General features: G+C 39.9%; 1 protein-coding gene across 4 annotated transcripts in view; it reads right to left on the reverse strand.

The window, feature by feature from the left end:
* Positions 1–16,835, reverse strand: part of PROM1 (prominin 1) — a 55,912-nt gene extending 39,077 nt beyond the window's left edge. For all 4 annotated transcript variants that reach the window (XM_008939012.1, XM_008938996.1, XM_008939005.1 and 1 more), the window contains exons 1-2: positions 16,419–16,835; positions 1,316–1,374 (exon numbers count right to left, since the gene is read on the reverse strand). In XM_008939012.1, coding sequence (XP_008937260.1) covers positions 1,316–1,374; positions 16,419–16,641 — 282 coding nt within the window. In that variant the 5' untranslated portion in view covers positions 16,642–16,835. The remainder of the gene's footprint in view (positions 1–1,315; positions 1,375–16,418) is intronic.
* Positions 16,836–21,958: the final 5,123 nt, after the last annotated feature.

Raw genomic sequence — 21,958 nt, forward strand, 5'->3', positions numbered from 1 at the left:
CTTCTGTCTTCTGAGGGATTCTCTACTTGTCTTGATAGATTTCCCTTTGCAAATTTAAAGTTTTCCATTTTATTTAGGTCAAAACTAGGGCCTATAAATGGTCTGTATCTGTTTTACTTTCTAAGCACAGCTAATATCATACCTGCCAGTCCATAATCACACAGTATTTTAACAGGTCTCTCCACTACACAGGATGACAGCTGCTATTAGTCGCAAGTTTCTCATGACTTACACAGTAGTTACTAAATACTACACTTGCACTCATGTGTACCACCTATGGTTTAATGGTTTTGTCCAAAGACTCTTCCATCCAAGTCGACCCTGTGTCCCTCCCTGGGTGTGCAGGCAGAGTCTGCAATGCACCACTCTCACAGAGCTCCACCAGACAACCACATGGGCTCAGCAAGTCGCCTGATGCAGCGCAGCAGCAACACCCACACGCTCCACGTCATGCAGATGTTATCAGGCTACTGGAGTGATAGCTTTGTGGTCAGGGAGACATGGAAGCACAAGCTTTCCCTCCTCAAGATCATTCAGGTCATCCTGACTCAAGGCAATAGCTCAAGTGCCTGTGCACCAAGTTCCATACTCATTTTCCTGACAGGTATCTCACACTGCTGGGACTATAAGCAAGTAGCTCACATGAAGTAATACGTCCACTGCATGGAACTCAAACAGTCACATTGCTTCAAAGATGGGGTACTGTCCCTGAGCACAGCCTAAAGTCAAATCCATGGTATGTTCTATCTTCTCTTGCTACCAAGTACCCTATGAATTTCCACTGTTACAGGATAATCACAAACCTAAAGAGAGAACAGAAAATATCCTTGATATGATTAGCACACTACGTAAACTAAAACACACTTTCTAAGTAGAGTATAGAAACTTTGTTTTACAAAAGCACAAGGACCAGCATGTAAATGCAGCTTTCTGAGGACAATAGCTGAAGCTAACATGAGGGCTAAGCTGTAATGGTTGTCTCTAAGCATTTTTAAATAAAAGCAGTATTTTTCAATACAAAGAGCCTTCAATCTTTGTGCAACAGACACCACAATCATATTAGAGCTAGAATTTCTAAGTGAGCCTTAACTATGCATAGCTTCTTCACAGTGACTTATGAAATTTTCTTTGTAATATATTTTTGAAAGGTTTTAGTCCCAGATTTTGTATGAAAACATCATACACATCATTCATAGATTTCATTATTGCATCCTGTTGTTGTAACTTTAAAATATTATTTCCTATTTCAGAAACAAAACTGAATTCCAAAGTCATTGTTTTCATTATTTTATGCAGGTACACATGGACAGTTTACCTTTTGATAATCTCCCTGTGTATTTCCAAACTTCTGCTGTGCTAGTTTTCTGATGAGATCTGAAAATAAGCAAGAACATTGCAGAGTTTTAAACAACATAAGTAACAAAAACAGGGGAAAGAGCATGGTATGAGTTCTACTGTTAGGTAGGCAAGATGGAATTAAGAACAGACATAAACATGAAGGGCAAGCACATAAAAGTGTTTCCATAAACCTGTCTAGTAACAACATTTTTAAGCAACTATGTATTTTATGAGCTCACAAGATAACCAGGTTATCTATCAATTAATTAATTCCTGCTAAAAGCTTTTTCTGAGGTCATCTTCTGTACCACAGCATCATTACAAACAGTTCATCACAAACTTTGAAATGACTTGACAAAGTTCAGAGTATCAGTTTTGCCTCACGTTTATGACAAGTGCATATATGCATACATGTATATACACACAGAACTGGATACTTAACTTGAAAAACAAGCACATTAATGATGACTTCTTGACTGAATAGCACAAGGAAGAAGGCTCTTATATCACCAACATTATCCCCATCTTTTCTTAAAAAGAGTCTTTTTTTTGTGTCTCTGGACCAAGAGCCCCTGCATGAGAGGGCACAACACTGCCAAAGCAGATCAGAAAGCCTAACACGTGCCAACTTATTGTGTGTGCAGCTCCATCTAACAGCCTCCTTCCTAACTTACTTGCAATGTAGACAAAATACAGCAGCCACCAGAAAAAAAAAAGTAGAAAGTTAACACAAATAGTGCCACTTAACATTATAAATATAATTTCACCACATCAGCTTCTTTTAGCAAACCCCAGCAGCTGTAACAAACATGTCACCTTTTTGAGACACCACCAGCCTACCCTTAGAGCAAAGGGCTGCCAACTCTATGGGAATCATGCTGGGAACCATGGCTCCTGGTCACTTCTGTGACACTGCCCACTTGAAGAGGGGAACCCTCATCTCTGCAGACCTCAGAGGGCCATCATCAGCTCTGGCTGTGCTAGGTTGAGTGTAAGAATCAGTGTTTGAATGTTTAGGAGACATGACTGATTGCACTGGTCTCCTCTGACCAAGAAGAAACATTGAAAAGGAGCACACTACATCTCCAGCAGAAGCACTCTGCCCCTCATATTCCTACAGAGCTGGACTTCATGGTACTACTGCCCCACCATTAGTCTCCCCATATGCAGCCCAATGTACTTAACAAAAATCTCCAGTAAGTTACCTATCCTGGAGATCAATAAAAGGCCTGTGGGTTCAAAACTGTTCGTCTCCCCCCAAAACCCAAACCCTCTCAAAATTTATTGTAGCACTCATGAAATACCTTCAGTGAGTTCACAGGGGCTATGATCTCACACCTCTCTAATCCTGTATGTGGCTCAGGAAAACAAACCCCTAAGCAAAGAGCACCCATAGTTCTCCCTCCCCAGCACCCTGTAGAAGGAACATGGACTTGACTGATCTGCAAGTTGAAGAGATCCGGAGGAGTTCCTCAGAAAACTATGCCTGAAAAAACACACAACAGAGGCAACAACTGATGCTTCAAGGGAGCTGCTCCCTGCAAGGAAGCTGCAGCCAGCAAGGCCGCCAAACAAAATCTGACAATACATCACAGGAGCATCAAGCTGCAAATCATCCACAGATGGGAATTATATGCTAAAGTGCAGGAAGAGTGTTAGCAGTAAATGCTCAAGGCCTCTCTAAGGTAAGGCAGCCTCATTTTGGAAGGACCATATATATGCTAGGAGATAAGGCTGAATCCCATAGTAACAGAAGTAACTCCAAAACATATGTAAAATAAGCACCTGGGAAGAACAAGAGATCTACATCCCTGCAAACTCTTTCAAGCTCGGCACCTTGAGAGTCAGGTGGCTACTGAAGGAAGGAGCACACCCCGCTGCATGGGCAACACACCGCTGAGCCACCTCTGAGATACCTCACAAACTGGGACCAGGAGAGCCCTCCCTGATTCAAGACCATCCCAGGCACCATCCGTATTTCTCTGTGAGCTTCAGAACTGCACAAACCTCAAAAATGGAATTCATGCTGGCTGTTAGACAACTTTTTTCTTTTTCATTAGGGACAACTTTTACTTCTTCTTGTTTATACATATACCTACCCTAGAAGTAAGTTTAATAAGCATTAGTTCCTAAAATACATAATGCAAGGAATTTTCTCTAAAGCTAAATGCCTTTTAGCAAGCTGAAGATGAAAGGGCTCAAATAACTCTCTTGTTTACATATTTATCCAACCATTTTGCACACCACAGAACAGCCACTAAAGGGAAACTTCCACCAGCTATTATCAGGATGCAATGGGAAGGAAGCAAAAGAACTTCTGTGATCCTCAGTGGCATGACGCAGCACAGACCACCTGGGTGTGGGTGGTCAAACACAGAAGCTGCCTGCCCAGGACCCTGTGGCATCACGCTCCTTGCTGCTACTCTGAAGCTGAGGAGGAGAGTCCCCAGCTAAATACCCTTACTTCCAGGCTGCTCCCCGTTCAGAGGTTCACCTTGCTTTAGAAAAGAGTTGGACCCAATGACCTCCAGAAGTCTCTTCTGGTCTAAATTATTTCAAGTTATCCTACAACCATACTGACTTTTTATTAGAAATTATTTAATGGAGGAGTGAAAGCACTGCCAGGAAGCATGTAAGAAAGATAAATTTTATTACTGACAAAAAGCTTCCTTTGATATATTTCATACGGTTAGGAATTGGTACAAGATAAAATTTTAATAGCATTAGCCCTTCGTGTTAAATAAAAGTTAAAAGTTTTTACCCATTCTTTTAATTGTCTGTCCCTGTCATAAATTACAAAGAAAAAAAATCAATTTACATCAAGTTTTACATACATCTGTATAGATATATTTATGGGCATCTGTATACATATGTACATGCATATATAAAACTACTCAAAATGCTTAAATTGCTCAGAATGTTTCCGATTCACAGTTTTTAGCAGTCTATAAATACAGAAACAGTATTACTAGTCAAAAAAAAAAAAGTTACAGAAATTAACCTGAATACACTATGACAAACTGATGCATTTTCAATGTGGTTTTGAAATTTAGAGACTCAAAAGCCTGTTCATCAGAAAATAACACACTCATAATAAACAAGAAAGCCTAAAAATAGGTAAAAAAAAGTTCCCACGAAGATTGAATAAGCTAAATAGTGATAACAATACAGGTTTTATACGTAGCACAAAGGCCACTATTACATTGCCCATTTTTTCCCCTTAATTTTCCAGAACGTGAGATTTCCCTACTGAATAGAGATTTACTACTTATGTTACTTCGTAATGATTTTTCAGATGTAATGTGATGCTTCAGGGTGTTTTTCTCACCAGGCAGAAGGAAGCGATTGACCAGACTTTGCCATGAATTTACTGAAGGCTACTGAAGCAGTAACAACCAGATTAGACATATTCCTGGTTAATTAATTTCAAATTAAATGAAGGTAGCTTTGGCTATAACGGAACGTGGGATTACCTGCAGTTTCTCACCCTCACGTCTGTAAACACAAACATGCCTCAGCGCTTTTGCAGCATCAAGAATCTTCCAGCTCCTTGCAGGGGGGGTTGGACTAGATGATTCTCAAGGTCCCTTCCAGTGCAAACTAGTCTATGTTCTATCAGGTTTTACACACGTTCATGGGAATTACAATTACTGCTCCAGCACCTAAGGGTTAAGCAGGGGAACATCCTGTGCCAGGTACTGTGCAAACAAGCATCATGCTTTCACATATGGCTATGCTTTTCCCTGTAGCACAGTGAAGACACACCTCGACCCACATTTAACTCAGACTGTGATTTTGGTTTGCTCTTACAACGCACCTTCCCTCCCCAGCTAGAATGCCTCATCTTTAGCATTCAAATAAGTATTTAAAACTGAACTAAGGTAACCCCACAGGACTCTCTTCTGCATCATTGGTAGAGTACCATCTTGAGGCCGATTTCTGGTTCAAACACAGAAGTGCTAGGAAGGTGTGGTAAAAAGTGGTGTCCTCCATCTTAAAATTAACAGGATTATTTCTGAAATCTTGGCTTGACCAGCTGCACACATTGTTTCACAGGACCAGTAATCCAGGGCTTTAGCAAAGAACACATTTTATCACTGGGGTTAAAGAGGTTTACCTTGTGAGGCTCATTTACACGGCTAATTACATTACTGCTTTGCTCTGTCGCCTTCCTGCTCTCGCCACACGCGCAAAATGCCATCTGCCCCAGTAAATCCAACCGGCCAGATGAACTGTTAATTTACCAATGGAATTTGTGATGAAATATTAAGAACCTCTGAGGAGCCCCAGTTAAGAAAACAATCACCAGCTCCTGCATTGCGCCGCACTGTGTACACATCCTCAGCATCTCACTACCCAGACAAGAAAATTAGGTTATCACTAGGATTGCTCCTTCGAACTGCTCTACAGAAAAGGACAGCAAAAATAACAGACATTTAAAAATAAGCTGTCTGGCTATTAAGTGCCAACATAAATTAGCTACAAATTCTTCTGCCAACAACGCTTTTCAAACCTAGGTGACAGGAAAACAGTTGGAGTAAAACCTTTGGGAATGCTATGCTACATCTTCACTCAAACAATTCAATTGAGCCCATTCAGTTAGAGTGCAACTCCAGCGTTAATCAAATTGTGCCAGAAATTAATTTATCTTTTTATGCATAATATAACGTATTAAGCTTCTATTCTGAAAAGGACTTCAAGGAAACCACTAAGAACCATGACTGAAGCATTCACGTCGCACTGAATGGAGATTTTTCAGAACAACAAGGGAGAATTACGTAGATAATACACAATAAATTAATAACTGCTTTAATGCTATCTCATTCTAATGCATATCACAGTATCTCTGGAGGTCCCTTCCAACCCCTAACATCCTGTGATTTCATCACATTTCCCTTCATCGATGCCAGTCAATGGACTACACACACCCCGAACAGTTCAGTGTCTCTCTGAATATGGGTCAGTTCAACCACATTTAGTGTCATTAGTAGCAATAACTACTCTGAAATAAATGAATGAAAATGACTTCAAGTTTGTTGATTTTCCTAATTATGACTCAGACTAAAGAGTAACTCTTGCCACGTCCACAAAAACCAGGACAGCCATATTAGCCTTTCAGACTTATCAGAGATAAAAAGTGTTTCAGCTACCTTATAGTAAAGTTTTTTTGCAAGCTCAGTTTATTGACATTTTAAACTACTTGCTTGATTTGAGTGGGGTTTCAGTTGCTTCCTCCAAGATAGAAAGCCTCCAGTCATCAGCCTGTACTATGGTCAGATTTATAACTCCCTTTGAAGAGGTCTCCTTCAGCAGGTCAGCCGGGGTCCCCTCTGCTACTGCCATGTGACTCCCCACAGCTCTGCTCAGTCTCACAGGCCCTAATCACACAGCGGTCACTTGGCTCTCATCAACTGCAGAGCAAGGTGGCAGCTCAGTAATGCTGATGGCCAAGGAGTCCACCACACGAGCTGGAGCGGAGGCTGCAGAGAGGGCCCTGCTGCACTGTTCAACCACATACTGTTTCTTCTCTTCCTGCAGAGCAAGAAGAAAACTCTCTCTGTAGGACAACGGGGAAGTCGCAGAGGTGAAAAGATCTTCCCACTTCCCACACAGTACGACACCACTTTAGGCCACAGATGGAGAGTCTAGTCTACACATTCTCAAGAAAAAAAGAGCAAATAAGAAAGGAACCTTGCTACTGTACCTCACCACTAACATGTAAAATGAAGCCCTAGAACCTGTTATTCAACAGTGGCTGAAAGAACTTGTTTGAATGCATGTAAAAACCAACAAATACATACTAGTTCAGTAGCAGGTGAAAGGAGAAGTTAAAAAATTTCTCCTTTCACCTGCTACAGCAACCTGCCTTTTCACTCTCTTCTGCCTCCAGTATGCCACCTCCTCTCATCAACATCATCATCTATTGTCATTCTCACAGTCTGCATTCTTTAATCACATAGTGACCAAAACCAAGAGAAATACACTTATCCTGCTGTCCTCTGGCTTGGTCTCAGAACCCAGTAACACACAATATGACACAAGGGACAACACTGTAAGTGCATTTTTAAGGTCTCGGCAGACTTGTAAAGCACATACTGCTCCACTGATAATTGAAAGGACAAGCTACTAGACCACCCAGAAACGAGTCTTAGCTTACACTGGGTGCAGTGAGGGGCTACGTAAGAGTGGGTAGAGCAGCAATATGAAGTAGGCAAGGAGGAGATCAACAGCTATGAGCAGGACTGAAATTGTATGAGTGCTTTCAACAGGGTGATCTTTAACCAGGGCAGAGGCAGAACTGAGCATGGTGCAATTGCTGAAAATGAGGAATTGCAGAGCAGCAACAGCTGCTGAACGAGCAGGCTACAGTAGCTAGAACATGAAATTAAGGAGATCTCCTCTGCACCTTTCCTGACAGGAAAATATCTTTGATCCACTGAAGAAATTATACAGCTATGGATGAAATAAATAACAAGAGTAAATGAACTTCATTTGTGCACAAAAAATGTACCCCAGTTTCCCAAAAATATGGATGAAACAATGAAAGTTTTATAAATTTAGCTTCCTCAGGGTTGTTAATAGTCAGGAAGACCAAACAGGCCACTTCAGCCTTCCACAGAAAATCCTCACACCATAAGAGCTGCCCCTAACTTTTTAATAAAGGAGTTTATTCTTTTAGTGCAGTCACATTTTCTGTTTAGGCAGATTCTGCTTTCCACCAACACGCACACACATAAGTTAAAAGCCTGGTCAGGAAAAGATTTAAAGAAAAAAAAAAAAAAAGAAATTGCCAGAGTGTTGCCTGGCACAGGACACCTCTGAATGAAAGATTTCTCCTTTGAAAATAACCTTTTGCAGGGACTTCCCAGATGTTCTTCACTACAAAGAAAGTTTTGTTCTTTCTGAAGTTTTGGAATAAGAATAAAAAGAGAAAAATCTTTAGAAAGAAATCATTGCTTAGGAGGCTGCAATAAATTTGCATATATCATGCAGACACACAGTCAAATAGAAAGCTTTGAAGAAGTATTCCACACAGAAGCTGCATTCTCTCATTTTCTGAAGGTAACAAAACTTCTGTAGTCCATTGTTTGTGCCACAGCAGCTATTTTTTGCCTCTCACTTTGCAGTAGCTACCTAAAGTTCTCTCTAGGCCACCATCTGGTAAGGATTTACAACAGATTATGGGCGAAGATTTAACTGGGTGCACTGTATATGCTCATCTGTTTATAGCACACTGCAGAGACTGAGAAAACTCTGGTGTAGGTTGTGTAGACATATTGGACTGGTAACTTAGATCAAAGCAGTAAACATTTAGACTGTATGAAAAACTGCATTTTTCCAACTCCTTTCTCTCCTCAGAAGTTGCTGTAAACTAAGGAAAGCACAAAAAAAAAATCCTCTCGTATTACATAACTTCAATTATTGGAAATATGAACAGAGATAATTGGGAACAACACACTGGAGTCCTGCTGGTACCAGTTTTTAATTACCTCAGTGACTGGCACTCTGGCAGCTTCACTGAGATTCATCAGAATTCCCTCTCTCTGTTTTCCCATTTGTGTAAGGGCCACAATTTTCCACATACATTCAATAACAGTTGCACCCATACTGCTTGAAAATACTGCAGTGAATACAACCTCCCTCAAAAATCAAAGCAAGTTTGCTACTCTGAAGAAAGATACTTAGGCCTCAAGCTTGTGTTTGTTCTGTACGGATACACCCAGGCACCTTTCAGCTGAACTAGACAAAGCAATACTTAGTACTAGTAAGAATATTCCCATTCACAGCTGTAGTAACTGAAATTCACAAAAATAAAAGTTTGGTGTATTTCCAGAGAAAAGAAAGACCTTGACTATGCTATGATGCAACACAAGTCATAATTTAATTATGGATCAGAAGAAATGCATCTGCATATTGCACAAAAGTGCCCAAGCAGGTTTGTGGGGCTTTTTTGTAACTGGTAGGCTTACATGAAGTCAGTATATACTAACAGATTAGGCAGCTTAAGCTACAATAGCTGAGATCCATGGCAGCTGGTTTCCCTTCTAACAGGAAGGCAACTCACTTGTGGAAGTGTAGTATAATCTGAAGTATACTCAAAAGCTTTAATACCAATATGAAAAGATTTAACTCCATTAAAAGGATGACAAAGCCCCCTAAAATTAATACTGATAAATTAATTTTGCTCCAGCAACTTTTGAATTGTGCATATTTACTTAAAGCATCGCTGTTGTTAAGATATAGAAGTTACACAAAGCATCTTGAGAAGGAAAAAAATATAGTAAGAAAAAGGGAGAGAAAAAAAGTCTAGTTCTCACAGTTTTCAATCTAATTAAATATTGACTATGAGGACAGTGGAAAGAAGATTTGTTGCAAAGGTCTATCAAATTCTTATTACTTTGTCTGACATCATTCAAGGAAAAGCCATCATTAAACAAGACCTATGAGCTTGTTGCTCTGTAAACAACCACCTAAGCATATCTAACATTACCCCTCCCCCCAATACACACACCACACAGTAGTACTAATTATATAGATATGTGCATTCTCAGGACATGTTTTTTTCTTTAAAAATATACAAACCCTAGCAATGAAACTTCTTTACCTAGAATGGCAAACAAAAAGGCCACTTTCTGTTAATGAAATCATCCTGTGCCTCCCAGCTTTCCCCTCCTCACAGATTCAGCTGTGCCCAGACCTTACCCCCTGCACACCAAGGCAGGGACTGCTGCTGATCAGCTCTTTGGTTGTACCTTGTGTCTCCCATTAATGTCTGCAGACTAACAGAACAGAGCCAGGACAGATTCAAGCACTGGCCTGGCACTGCCCATGCTGTAACTATTAGCAGGTTTCCTGAGCCAACTCAGTATCTCACCTAGAAAATGCCCAACCCACTTGGCAGGAACTATTCCCTAGACAGAAAGGATGTAGCTGTCTAATTTGGAAGGGGTAGAAGGCATTTTAGGTTTGGGAAACACAAGCAGAGTCTCAATGCCACACAACTGTAGGCCATTTTTATCTCTTCCCATCTAGCCTCCAAGAGGCACTACTACTTGAGGCACCCTCCAGTCTATTACCACAGCCATCTGCAGTATTGCCACTTCTGAACACTCTCCCCACACAAAGTAACCCAGCTCCTCAAACTCTGTTTGAGGTTCATTTTCATTAGTTTCTCCCTTCTGTCAAACAGTGTTGAAACTGTGAAGCTCGACTGTCATTTTCCCATTGCTGTCAAGGCATGTTTTTTCTCCCCAGCACAACTAACAGGCAGTGTTAAACCAGAAGAGGGCAAGCACTGAAGAATACTGTAAAAGAAAGGATTCCAGATGTGTGTATAGTGCAAAATAATACCACCTGATAATACCACCTCTCTGCAAAAGAGATTCTTTGTTTACACAACCCAAAAGAAGTAGGCAGGAAGACATCAGAGAAGTGTTCATGTCTGCAGCTGTAGTCTTCTGCAGCAGCATCCAGCAGATAATCTGTATAAGCCTCCCTGCCCTAAAACCTTGGTCTCCTCCCTGTCCACAAAAAATCCTTTTGACAAGCAATCTGTTAGACAGCCTGCAATTCGGAGTATTGCAGGGAAAAAGAATTACTCTTCTGATGCCTAAGACAAAAAAAAATGTGCTTTAGAAACATTCTCAGTGTTCGTTGTTTACATGGGTATGTTATCAAGTACAGCATCTCCTAACTTCCCAGCATGAAAGGAGAAATGTTTGGTTGTTTTTTTTTTTTTTTTAATACTATTTCCTTAAAGGTATATGAGGGGGCAGAGAAAAGAAGAGGCTAATTTATCTTTTATCTTCCTGCTGCTCCATCTTCCCTGGTATATCCATTGTTAGACACGAGACATTTCTTTCAATGAATGTATGCACCACATTAACAAATAATGGAGCACAGTAACTGCCCTTTCTTACCCTAGTTCTACCCAAATGACACCATCACCTGCTATATACAACCCCTGTCACTGAAACCTGAATTTTTGATATACACACTTCAGTTTCTACTTCAAATTCACATCACAGGTGGAAGAAAGTTTTTTTTTCCACATTGCTGGAAAAAAACACCAGCTACAGGGATGTGGCAAAGGCACTGACTCTACAGCTTAGTGACATTGTCATTTCAAAACAAAGCTTAGCCAATTTAACAGCTGACTTACTAAAGGGCAGGTCTTGCTCTTCACTTCTTCTCAGTTTCTATATCATCACTGCATCTGTGCTGCCCATGCAGCTCCAGGACAGAAGCTTTAAGAAAACCAACCCACAAGTACAGGGGGGTAGCTGTCAAAAAGCAGTCTGTCACATCAGTGCAGTTTCACACCCAAACTAAAGCTGAGACTTTGCACAATTGAAAAAAGGATACTGCAGTAAGTTTTTTATAAAAGGTCATAACTGCTTTGGGTACCTGAGAAGTATCTTACGTTGCTGGACTGCATGCAAGTCAGAGCCAGAGCACAGTCCTTTCACTGCATGCTGGTGTGGACATGTCCGATGGTCCTGGGAAAGTCTCCAGTTTGAAAACAAAAGGGCATTACCAGCTACACATAGCTGAGTTCAGCTCCAGCGCTTCAACATCCACGACACATGGTTTTGTTTTTTTTTATTTGTAGGGGAGTGTAGAAGATTGGCTACTACTAACAGGAAGGAAAACTGAAGTAAAAATGGTCAACCAAGAACTAAACCGTTACAAAAGGCAAAGAAGTTAGTTTTACACACACACAAAAGCATTAATTCTGACTTACTCAGTTTCAAACTGAGGGAGTGATTATTTGCCTTAGAACCTGACATCCAACACAGCTAGTATATGAAAAAAATCAATATCCTAGGAACTCAACAAGCCTACCTATGACAGGGGTTTGCATATGCATTTTCTGTTACAGCTATACGAGCTACAGACATACTATTTTCACAAACTATGCAATTTTTTTTAAAGTTAAAATGTTTTAATTGCTGAATACATTCACATGAGGTACTAATTACTGAGATAGGGAACACAAGACTAATTTGCTGAACTCCACCATTTACAGCTACTTTAAAAGTTGATCAGGTGAGGAGAAAGGAATACCAAAATGGGTCAGAAACAGGACTTTGCATTAAAATAGGCAAGTTTTGATCCTCAGTCTGATACTCAAGCTGTTCAGCAAGCTATACTCCACGGAAGAGTTGAGAGACGTAGACCAGGTCTAAAACCCAGCTTGTTCTTGCTTGCCACAGGCAAACAATAGATTTAACTCCTCATACTATGTCTTGCCCAGGAAGTACCTGCATTCAACACTCGATTTTTAAGTTAAAGTTTTATTCCCACTTCAGTGGAAAGAGGATAGCTAGAATAAAAAACAGAAGCTGGAACAAAACAGTTGTAACTTAACAAGTGCAACAGTTGTCCTGCAATAAGTTCCGGTAGAGTAGAGTAAGGTCACCAGGCCTCTAAGTTTTTGTCTTCTTTCATCTAAAAATAAAAGCAGGAGCTTTATTCTCAGCTTATTTCCTTTGTACACTCTTCGCATTTTTATTACAAGACACCAGCTGCGAAGCCAAAGATTTGTTGTGCACATCCAAGGCAAGGGGAATCTCTCTCATTAACACCATCTCAGTGGAACTAACAGCTGGCTTCCATGGGAACAAAGACAAAGCCACAATAAGGTATCCAAAGAGGCCAGAGGACCGTACTGACCATGTCCCTTCTCCAGCAAGTTCACATCTGAAGGTGTCCAACACGACAGGAGATATGCACCATGTCACAACCATGAACTGACCTAAATTTTGTTAATAAATTAATCTTTTAGTTTATGAAAAAAGTCTAAGATAAAAACTGACAATTTGGTTTTTAGATGTCCTCTTAGCTGAGTGATACAAGCAACTTGTAGGTTTCCTGTTGCCATGTATTTATTTTAAGTACTGCTATTAAAAACAAAGAATAACGATGCTCTATCCTGCACAGCCCTCAACAAAAGGAGTAGGAGCACCATCATCTCTACTTTGCAAATGGACAAACCAAAGCACAGCAAGATTAAAGTGACCTACAGAGCCTTAGGTAGCAAAGCAGTCACCAGACGGAATCCTTTCCATTCCAGTGTATCATTAACTCCAAGTGGAGGCTGCTTCCCTGCACAATAGCTTGTGCTTGGTAGTAAATTAACTCCTACTCCCACCAATACATCATCTAGTGAGGACAAAGGTATTTGACTGGTGGAGTTTAAAGCAGACTCTATTTGCACTCACTGAAGCATTGCAATTGGATATCCTAGTTCACTTTTTAAAACTAGTTTCTTGATATATCCACAGAGCACAGTGCTGGTCTTAAAGACTCAGCAATTTAAAAAAAAAAAAAAAAAAAAAAAAAAAAAAAAAACTTCACAATTTACACTTCCTTGCCCTGGTTCTATTACTGTGTTTTATGTGAGCATTATATTTAATCCTATTGATAACTTACCTATTAAATCTAAACTTAGATTAAGTAGTATGTCCACAAACTGACACGGCATGAGCAAATTTAGAAGTGACCAAAAAAAACTCCCTTAGCTTTAACTCAACCCACAAACTTACAAAATATTTCTTGACTAATTTTTTTTCTTTAAACGAAATGATCCCTTTCAACTTTTAAGTAGCATTTACGTAAATGTTCAGGCTTACCAACATGCAAATACTTTAGGAACAATGTTTTCCAAAGACTGTGATGTACTCTGTATTCTGCTTTGTCCTAACAGCGTAAAGCTCATACTAGCTTTCTTACTAAAAGGCATAGTTGGGACTGAAGGAGTATGAAAGTTATACTGCAACATGCCCAGCTCCACCAGAGTACCACTGCAAGGACAAAGGTAACTTGCAAAAGCAGGAGTATCTACATGCAATTAGACAATCCTGTCACTTTCCCCCCCCCCCCTCCATCTCCTAACAGTACTAAGAGTAGATTGGACAACCAAACATCAAGTACTTTCCAAGTATTAGAAAAAAAAAAAAAGACCACTAAGATCAAAGTGGTTGATAGGAATTCCTGCACACTTCTATGTTATGGTTATATGCAGCAGACTGGGCATCCGCCTGGAGCTAGCTCTTCTGAAGCACCAGCCCAACTGAAGTGACAGTGGTTTGACTTAGAAACATCAAAAGGCTTGCTTCCTCTGCCCACTTGTGATTATGTTTATTTTCATCCCTGAATCAGAATTAACTCTATTTCAAGTTGGCAGCTAAAAAATTCAAATATGTAACTACATCATTAATACAGTGAATATGAAAATAGAACAGGATATGGCAAAAGAGATTACAGGGATTAACCAATTAAATGGTATGACTCAAACCAACATGATCCGTCAAATCTGCGTTTTGCAGTGAGGTATGTGGGGACTTCACCTCATACAACAATAAAACCAAACTTCTTTGGCAAAAGCTATCTGCAAGGAAGGAGAGGTATGAAATGTTCAAAGTTTACAAGCTAAGAATAAGTTATTTACTTCTGGATGCCTCCTTTCTCTTCCATGCTGGATTTCACACCACCTACATGATGCAGAACCTACTACAAGCAGTTCCACAGGATTATAATCTTCATCATAAATTCTATACTCAATTATTTACATGCTTAGGACACATTAAATCTGACATACACGGTTACAGACCAAATTCTTGTTCACTAAAGGCATAGCGAACATGTCACTGAAATCAGGCTTCCAAAATCATAAGAGAATAAAATATTCAAGCAGCATTTTAGGCAGAACTAAGGGCTCTTTCTAAGAACTGAATGCCGATTGACAATCCTAGCACATTAGGTCTCACAGAGAGGCAAATAGTCTCTGCATATTTAACGGAAGGAAAGAGCCACAAAAGCAGAGGTATCTGGAACCAGTTCCTCCAAAAGACACTATTGTCAGCTTCATGAAATTGCCCTCATTACACCCTACTCAGAAGACAGATCTTGCAAGGAACAGGCCAGGGCTTTGTCCTCCTGGTTGACACCTGGGACTCTAGGCACTTGTGTAAATAGAATTAATTAATTAAAGTTCATTTGAACTAATTCTTCTACAGCTTTTGAACAAATGTCAAAAATACAAGCAAATAATAGTTCAGAGGTATCAAGCAGATATGTGACCAAAGATCTTGTATAAGACTTTAAAATACTAAAGGTATATAGAAATTAAACGATGCACTACAAAATAACACAAACTCCTTTTATACACAGTTACAGCTAAACCACCAAAACGAATCAGGAAAAAAAAATGAAGCCATTCTTAGATTTTATTAAAGCTTCACCTCAGTATAATTTTAAATGCCAATATTATACAAATACACTAGCATTTTCCTTTAAGATCTAAATGAAACAAAAAGCACGTTGGAAAGTTGAGTGGACTACCACATCCACAAACGCATAAGAGTTCCCAAAAGCACTTTAAAATCAGTGCAGCCTCAATATGCACACACTTCTGATATCTTTTCTTCCAGAAGAAGGGATAACTTAGTAGGAAAGGAATGGAAGAAAGTTCCAATAAAACAAACGCTGTTTCATCTGAACTTGACAGCTTACAAAGAAACAAGAAGTTACACCTGGCTGTGTAATTGAACTGCTCTTACGTAAAAAACTGACTGTGGACACACAGATATAAAAAGATTACATTTATTTCAAATTGCAAAGTTTTCAAATCCTAGGCTAAATCTCATAATATTATAACTACCCATTTATCATAATAAACAAATCTCAGAAAGCTGTCTTATGGATTTAGTGTTAAATACAAAGCAGCTTATGCTTTACTCCCATCTCATGCTTCTGAGCATACATAAGAAAAACTTTCTGATAAGAAAAAGAAAAGCCTCAAATGCATCAGTTACAACTTTGAGATAGGCAAGCAAAGTTCTGTGAAATTTCATTACTTCCTTTGCATTATCTCCCCCTCCTTGCACTTAGCAGAAAAATGTTATTTTATATGGAACCGTACACATTTCTAGGCCATAACATGTGCTACTACCAAAGTCTTTCCTATCATTCACTTCCAGATCAGGATCCTGGTATCTACAATAGGATGAATGCATCAAAACTAAATCTTTATCTTAAAAAAAAAAAAAAAAAAAAAAAGTAGTTTATCTGCTTACCTTGAGGAAAAGAATTTGGCTGCACTAAGTACAGGAATGCATGTACTATTTTAAACAAAATTCCTATTGGCCCAGGTTCATGGTATGCACCTGTATCATACGTCTTGGCTGGTACAAATCCAAAATCCAGAGTCCCAGGAGGTGGTTTGTATATAGGTTGTACCTCTGAAATAGTACTTCCACAAAACAGCAGCAGCAGCAGCAAACAGAGTTCCACAGCCATTGCTAGCAGTATTCATAAAACTGGAGGTAGAGAGATGTGTCCCACCAAGTGCAGCAATCTCCAGTGCATTCACTTGGGTGTTAGCTTTCCAGCCAGGAAAGCGGTGGTGCGTCCTCACAGCTTGTACTCTTCAATGTGTTCTTGCTTCAGAGTGGAACAGAAGCCTCTCGTGGAAATGACTCAGCGCATCATCTCTGGCAAATGCAAGAAAGACCTCATTAAGGTGTGTGCAAGCAAGCAGGGAAGTGCAAGATAACCTGCAAGCTTCTGTGGAAACCAAACATATCAATAGTTGTAAAAGAAGCCAGGTAGGATAGAAAAGGAAGGGAAAAAAAAAAAAAAAGATTGAGGTTTGTGAATAATACCGTCTACTGCATACACTGTACTTGAAAGGAGGAAAAAAACAATTATGCATAGTTCCAGGTCAGTGAGTTTTCAAAAACAAAGAAGAGCATTGGGACAGCTCCAAGGGAAACAAAACTAACGGCACAATGCACGAATTGCACTTCTGGCTACATACAGTATGTCACGTCACAACAGTTACACAAGGCTTTTAATCAGCCACCTGATGGTACTGTAGTTGATGGCAATTACTACATGTCATGTCCTGTAGCTCCTTTAATCTGAACCTTTCAGTAAAACCTTGCAGATGCCAGCTACTCCTAATCGTCCTCCAAGACTGAGGAAATTACCCATCACTGAGAACTTAACAAAAGAAAAAACAAAGCAACTTCACCCTGCGGACAGGTGACAATGGGTGTCAGTAATTACTTTCTATTAACTCAAACTATCTGAAGGCTCTCCTTAGGAACCAGAGCAATCAACTCAACAACTTGTGTTCATAGCTCACTAAAGCTGAGTGTCATTATGACCTTGGATGCTTACACATGTTTAAGAACATCCTGAATCTACAAAATCACAGCAGTTTAATCAACTACTACTTAAGAAATAAACAGAACCCCCCCCTGAAGTTTCAATAAAACAACTGTCCACATCTTCATTTATCTGAGGATAGGTAAGACTCCTTCACTTTAGCATGGCCTCCGAGGAAACAGACTGGGGAAAAAACCAACCACCAGCACCAAAAAAAACCAAACCCAAACACCAAACAAAAACAAAACCAACCAACCAAAAAAAAAAAAAAAAAAAACAAAACACCCACACCACCACAACTGAAAATCTTCTGCCCCTTTCTGACTCCAGAAGTCATTTGTACTTAACGTGCCAGTGATCATCGCACTGACCTTCCCACCCATCAGACTGACTCTTTGAAATGTCTTTGGTGATCCACCGGAGTGCCACTGGTGAGGATACCTGGGGACACACTGCTCCTGATAAGCTGTCCACTTCCAGCCGGGGAGCACCCAGCACAAATAGCCCTTACTTAATGTAACTGTGGCTGTTACCCATTTGAGCAGCACTATCCAACAGAAGTGGTTTTAATCTCCACCTTAGTGTTCAGATTATGCATGTGCAAGAATGACAGCAAACTAACACAAATGCCTCATGACCTCAATCAGCCCAAGCGTACACCAAGACATCAACTTCCAACGTGCTTCTAGGACAAAGAGATGCTGAAGATGAAAGACTTAAAAATCGGTAGCAAGGTAAGATTTGAGTCTCTTCCATGCTCTGCAGCCTCTGGTAAAACACAAGCTACCTTTCTGAAAACCAGTATTGACTTGCAAGCAACTATGTTGCAGGCTTGTTTAGCAGTCTGTGCTGCATTCAAAGGGACAGAACAAGATCAAGAAAAATACAGAATAAAGGAATACAAGACCAGATCAAAGAACTAGAGACAGTTTTGTTTCCCTGAAGACCAACAGAGTTAGGAAGAAAGACTCCAATCTATCTTTCCCTGTCATGGCTAGTGAAACTCAAGAAGGATGAACAGTAATAATGCTATGAATAGCAGAATTATCCAAGCCTTATTCAAAAAGGCAATATTAGCAACAGCTCTGAAATACGATTCTTCAATACAGGAAAGCCAGAACTTTCGAAAATACTCATGGTTCGATGTATTCTATTTGGAAAAGAATGTTTTGTTAAAGAATAATGACAGAAAACAAAGTCCATCTTAAAAATATTGTATTTCCTGCTTTTATATTTTTTTGAGACTAGTTTTCTTCAGTCTATAATATATTTTGCGGTGGAATTTTCTTTTATGCAGCTATTGCTCCAAGGCTGAATGTTAAAATGGTCAGAAATGGAAAACTGCTTAGGATGCAGTTTGTTATCAAATCTACAGTAACTCTATGGGATAAAATATCCCAAGACGAGAACTAAGTGGAAAAAAAAAAAAATTTGCCTTAGTGCCAGAACAGTAACGATTATGCAAGTTTGATACAGTACAGTTCAACTTGTTTTTCTTAAAAAATGTTTAAACACTTTTTCTAAGTAAAGTCTAGTTTTCTGTAGATTTCACAAGTACAGCTACAACACTTCAGTGAGTCAGGAGAAATGGTGACTGACACACGATGACTGAGCCTTGAACTCAAGAGTTAAGGAAACGGCTACAAAAGCATACAATAGAGGGAAATGTTAGGTGTGCTTCTGAAAAATTAAAAGAAAGACAGCCTTCCTAATTGGTGTCTTAAGGCAAACCTAGAAGACGGGGCATGTTCTCTGTAGTACATTCTGTTATACAAGAGGGAAGACAGAAGAAAACGCACACGCGATTTTTTTTGTTATTGTTAAATTTTAGGTTAAGGACAATTTAAAGTGTATCTAATTGTACAATAGGCAATTGGAACATTGTCAAATGTCCTCCCAATTCAGGAAAATAATCACTATGCCTGCTAGAAATGTGAAGTCATGGATTAACCATGGCAGAACGCTGGTGGCTTTAAGACAAGGATGCTACTGAAATTGCAGGGACACTACCTGTACTGCAGATATAAACAATATCCTGCTAAGTGGAGACAAATAACAGGCTTTCAATTCCAAAGACACTACTGAAGTCTCCAGTTCTACATGAGTTTAAGTTACCTTTCATATGGTTCAGAATTTTTCAGCAAAGCAGGTAGGTTTCTTGCAAATCAAAGAATCTGCAGAATTCTGACCATACTCTCTTCCTTTCCCTGTGTTGGCAAGTACATGATGGTAAACATGGTATATATAATCTTACTGGGAAATTCCTCCAGCCCAATACCAGATCTTCTCTATACTATATAAACCACTAATATATATATAGTCGAGGTTACATTAATAATGATCAGGAACTCTCAGAAATGCTATTAAACCTGTAACTCAGACTACCTCTGAGCATCCAATATGTATTCAATCTACCTAAAAATAGCTCAAGATCTAAAGACCTCCCTGCAGTTATCCTTATCTTGATACCTAAAAGAAACTTAGCTGTGAACACATAAGCAGTTAAAAATGCTAGACAAAGAGCAGTACAGAGGACAAAATCTATGCATGAAATTTGTAACTGTGAGAAATGCAAGAATGACATACACGAGGGATACTTGTAAAGAGAAGGACATTGCAGTTTATGGTATTCTTCACTGCAGCATGTGGCCATCTCATTTCCTCAGAAACAGCGTGGCACTGCTGCTGCCAGAAAGCTACAGTAGCTGCCAGTACAACTCTCCCCAAGTTCAAATAAACAGTCAATGAAAACCTGTGTGAACCTTTGAAGTGCTTACATTAATTATCAAGTAAGATACCTATTTCATTACTATGTTTTGATTAAAACAAAACAAAAACAAAACAAACAAAAAAACAATCCCATTAACTACTTAATAAGAGATATAATAGAAGTGTTTCATTTATTTTCTGTGTGGTTTGTGAGCATCCATCTTTAAAAAGCTTGAGCTTTTGGTTTTTATTCCAAGGTTGTCACTAATACTCTACAAGTACAAGCAGTTATAATTCCTGGGGTTTTAAACGTTTTCTGTGGAGAACACCATCACCCTTTTAACAGGTATGCTGCAGCATTATCATATCTCTGTTATATCCAACTTGTTATTAAAAATATTGTAATGTTTTCCAAAACTAATAAAGCTTCAGCAATGCCACTATAAGCTTAAGAGTGGGAGAGGAGACAGACTGAGAGATGCCAAAGTTCAGCAACTGCTTCCATCATACATCAACTCTAAATAACAGAGCTGAGAAACAGCGTGATGTCCAGTTCTTTGTTTCAACAGGACTGGCCTCCTTCTGTTTAATGCTGCAGAGCAGTGATTCAACTATGATTAACCCTGTGAACCCACATTCAATCAATCAGAGGCTAAACTGCTAAAGCTCAGTGTAGAAGCCTGCTGTCAGTGAACCACGATGGGACAGGATGGTCAAAGATACAGTTGTCCACAGGAAGCCCACAGGAAGGATCAGGCTACGTTTGTTGCACTTCTTTAACCAGCCCTTTGGCAACCTAAGGCCATAGTCCCCTAGAGTGAGGTTGCAGTTTTCTGTCCTAAGCCTACCAACAATTACAACCTGTTACCACAGGAGGAGTAGGAAGCAAATAAACCTAATAAGACTAGGGACTGCAGAATAGTCTGGCAGCACTGACAAAACCTAAACAAACAGCATCTTCCACACAAGGTAGACTCAGTATGCATCTGATGAGCTTTCTATATGCTCAAAACCAGTAAGTGCCCAAGTCAGAAAAACATGGATACGCAGAACCCAGTTTGCTTTGAGCAGCTATTTGCAAACAACAGAAACAGACCAGTAAAAGTTCCAACGGGAGAGATACAGAGGATAAAATCTTCCCCAGAACATCAGCAGGTCTGATTTTTAGCTGAATCCATAAGCGTTTGAAATGTATCTTCACTAACTGAACAATAACAAAATATTTATATATTAATATGACTTGATACGTAACTTGACTTTAAGAGGCAAATTACCCCAGTATTCACAGAGCATTCCTTGTGAGCCCTGTTTTCAGCACCACACAGAAAATTTTAAAGCACAGAAAAGCCAGCTCATACACACAGTTTTCTGGCAAATGTGAATTGATGAGGACTGAGTACGTGTCCCAGTACCAAGATGCTGCGACGACAGACCCCAGGTGCTCCCACTGCCAGGTGAGAGAAAGTCTTTCCTTTGTCTTCTTTCCAATTCCTAAAACTGTAGAGACCTCTTCCTCCGTCGACCACGCTGCTTAGTCCTGGATCTGCAAACTGCAGCGTGGCGCGGGTACCGCAGCCCTGCCTCAGCCCAACACCGACCGACTCGGCCGCTTCTCGAGTCGCTCACGACGTGCACGCGTGTGCAGGAGACGGAGCCCACGACTCCCGCCCCACGCGCCCCTTCTCCCCCGCGCTCGGCCGCGGTCCCCGGCTCGCAGCAGAGCTCGAGGACACGC

Source organism: Merops nubicus, unplaced genomic scaffold (genome assembly GCF_000691845.1).
Source record: "Merops nubicus isolate BGI_N331 unplaced genomic scaffold, ASM69184v1 scaffold33330, whole genome shotgun sequence".
Taxonomy (NCBI): domain Eukaryota; kingdom Metazoa; phylum Chordata; class Aves; order Coraciiformes; family Meropidae; genus Merops; species Merops nubicus.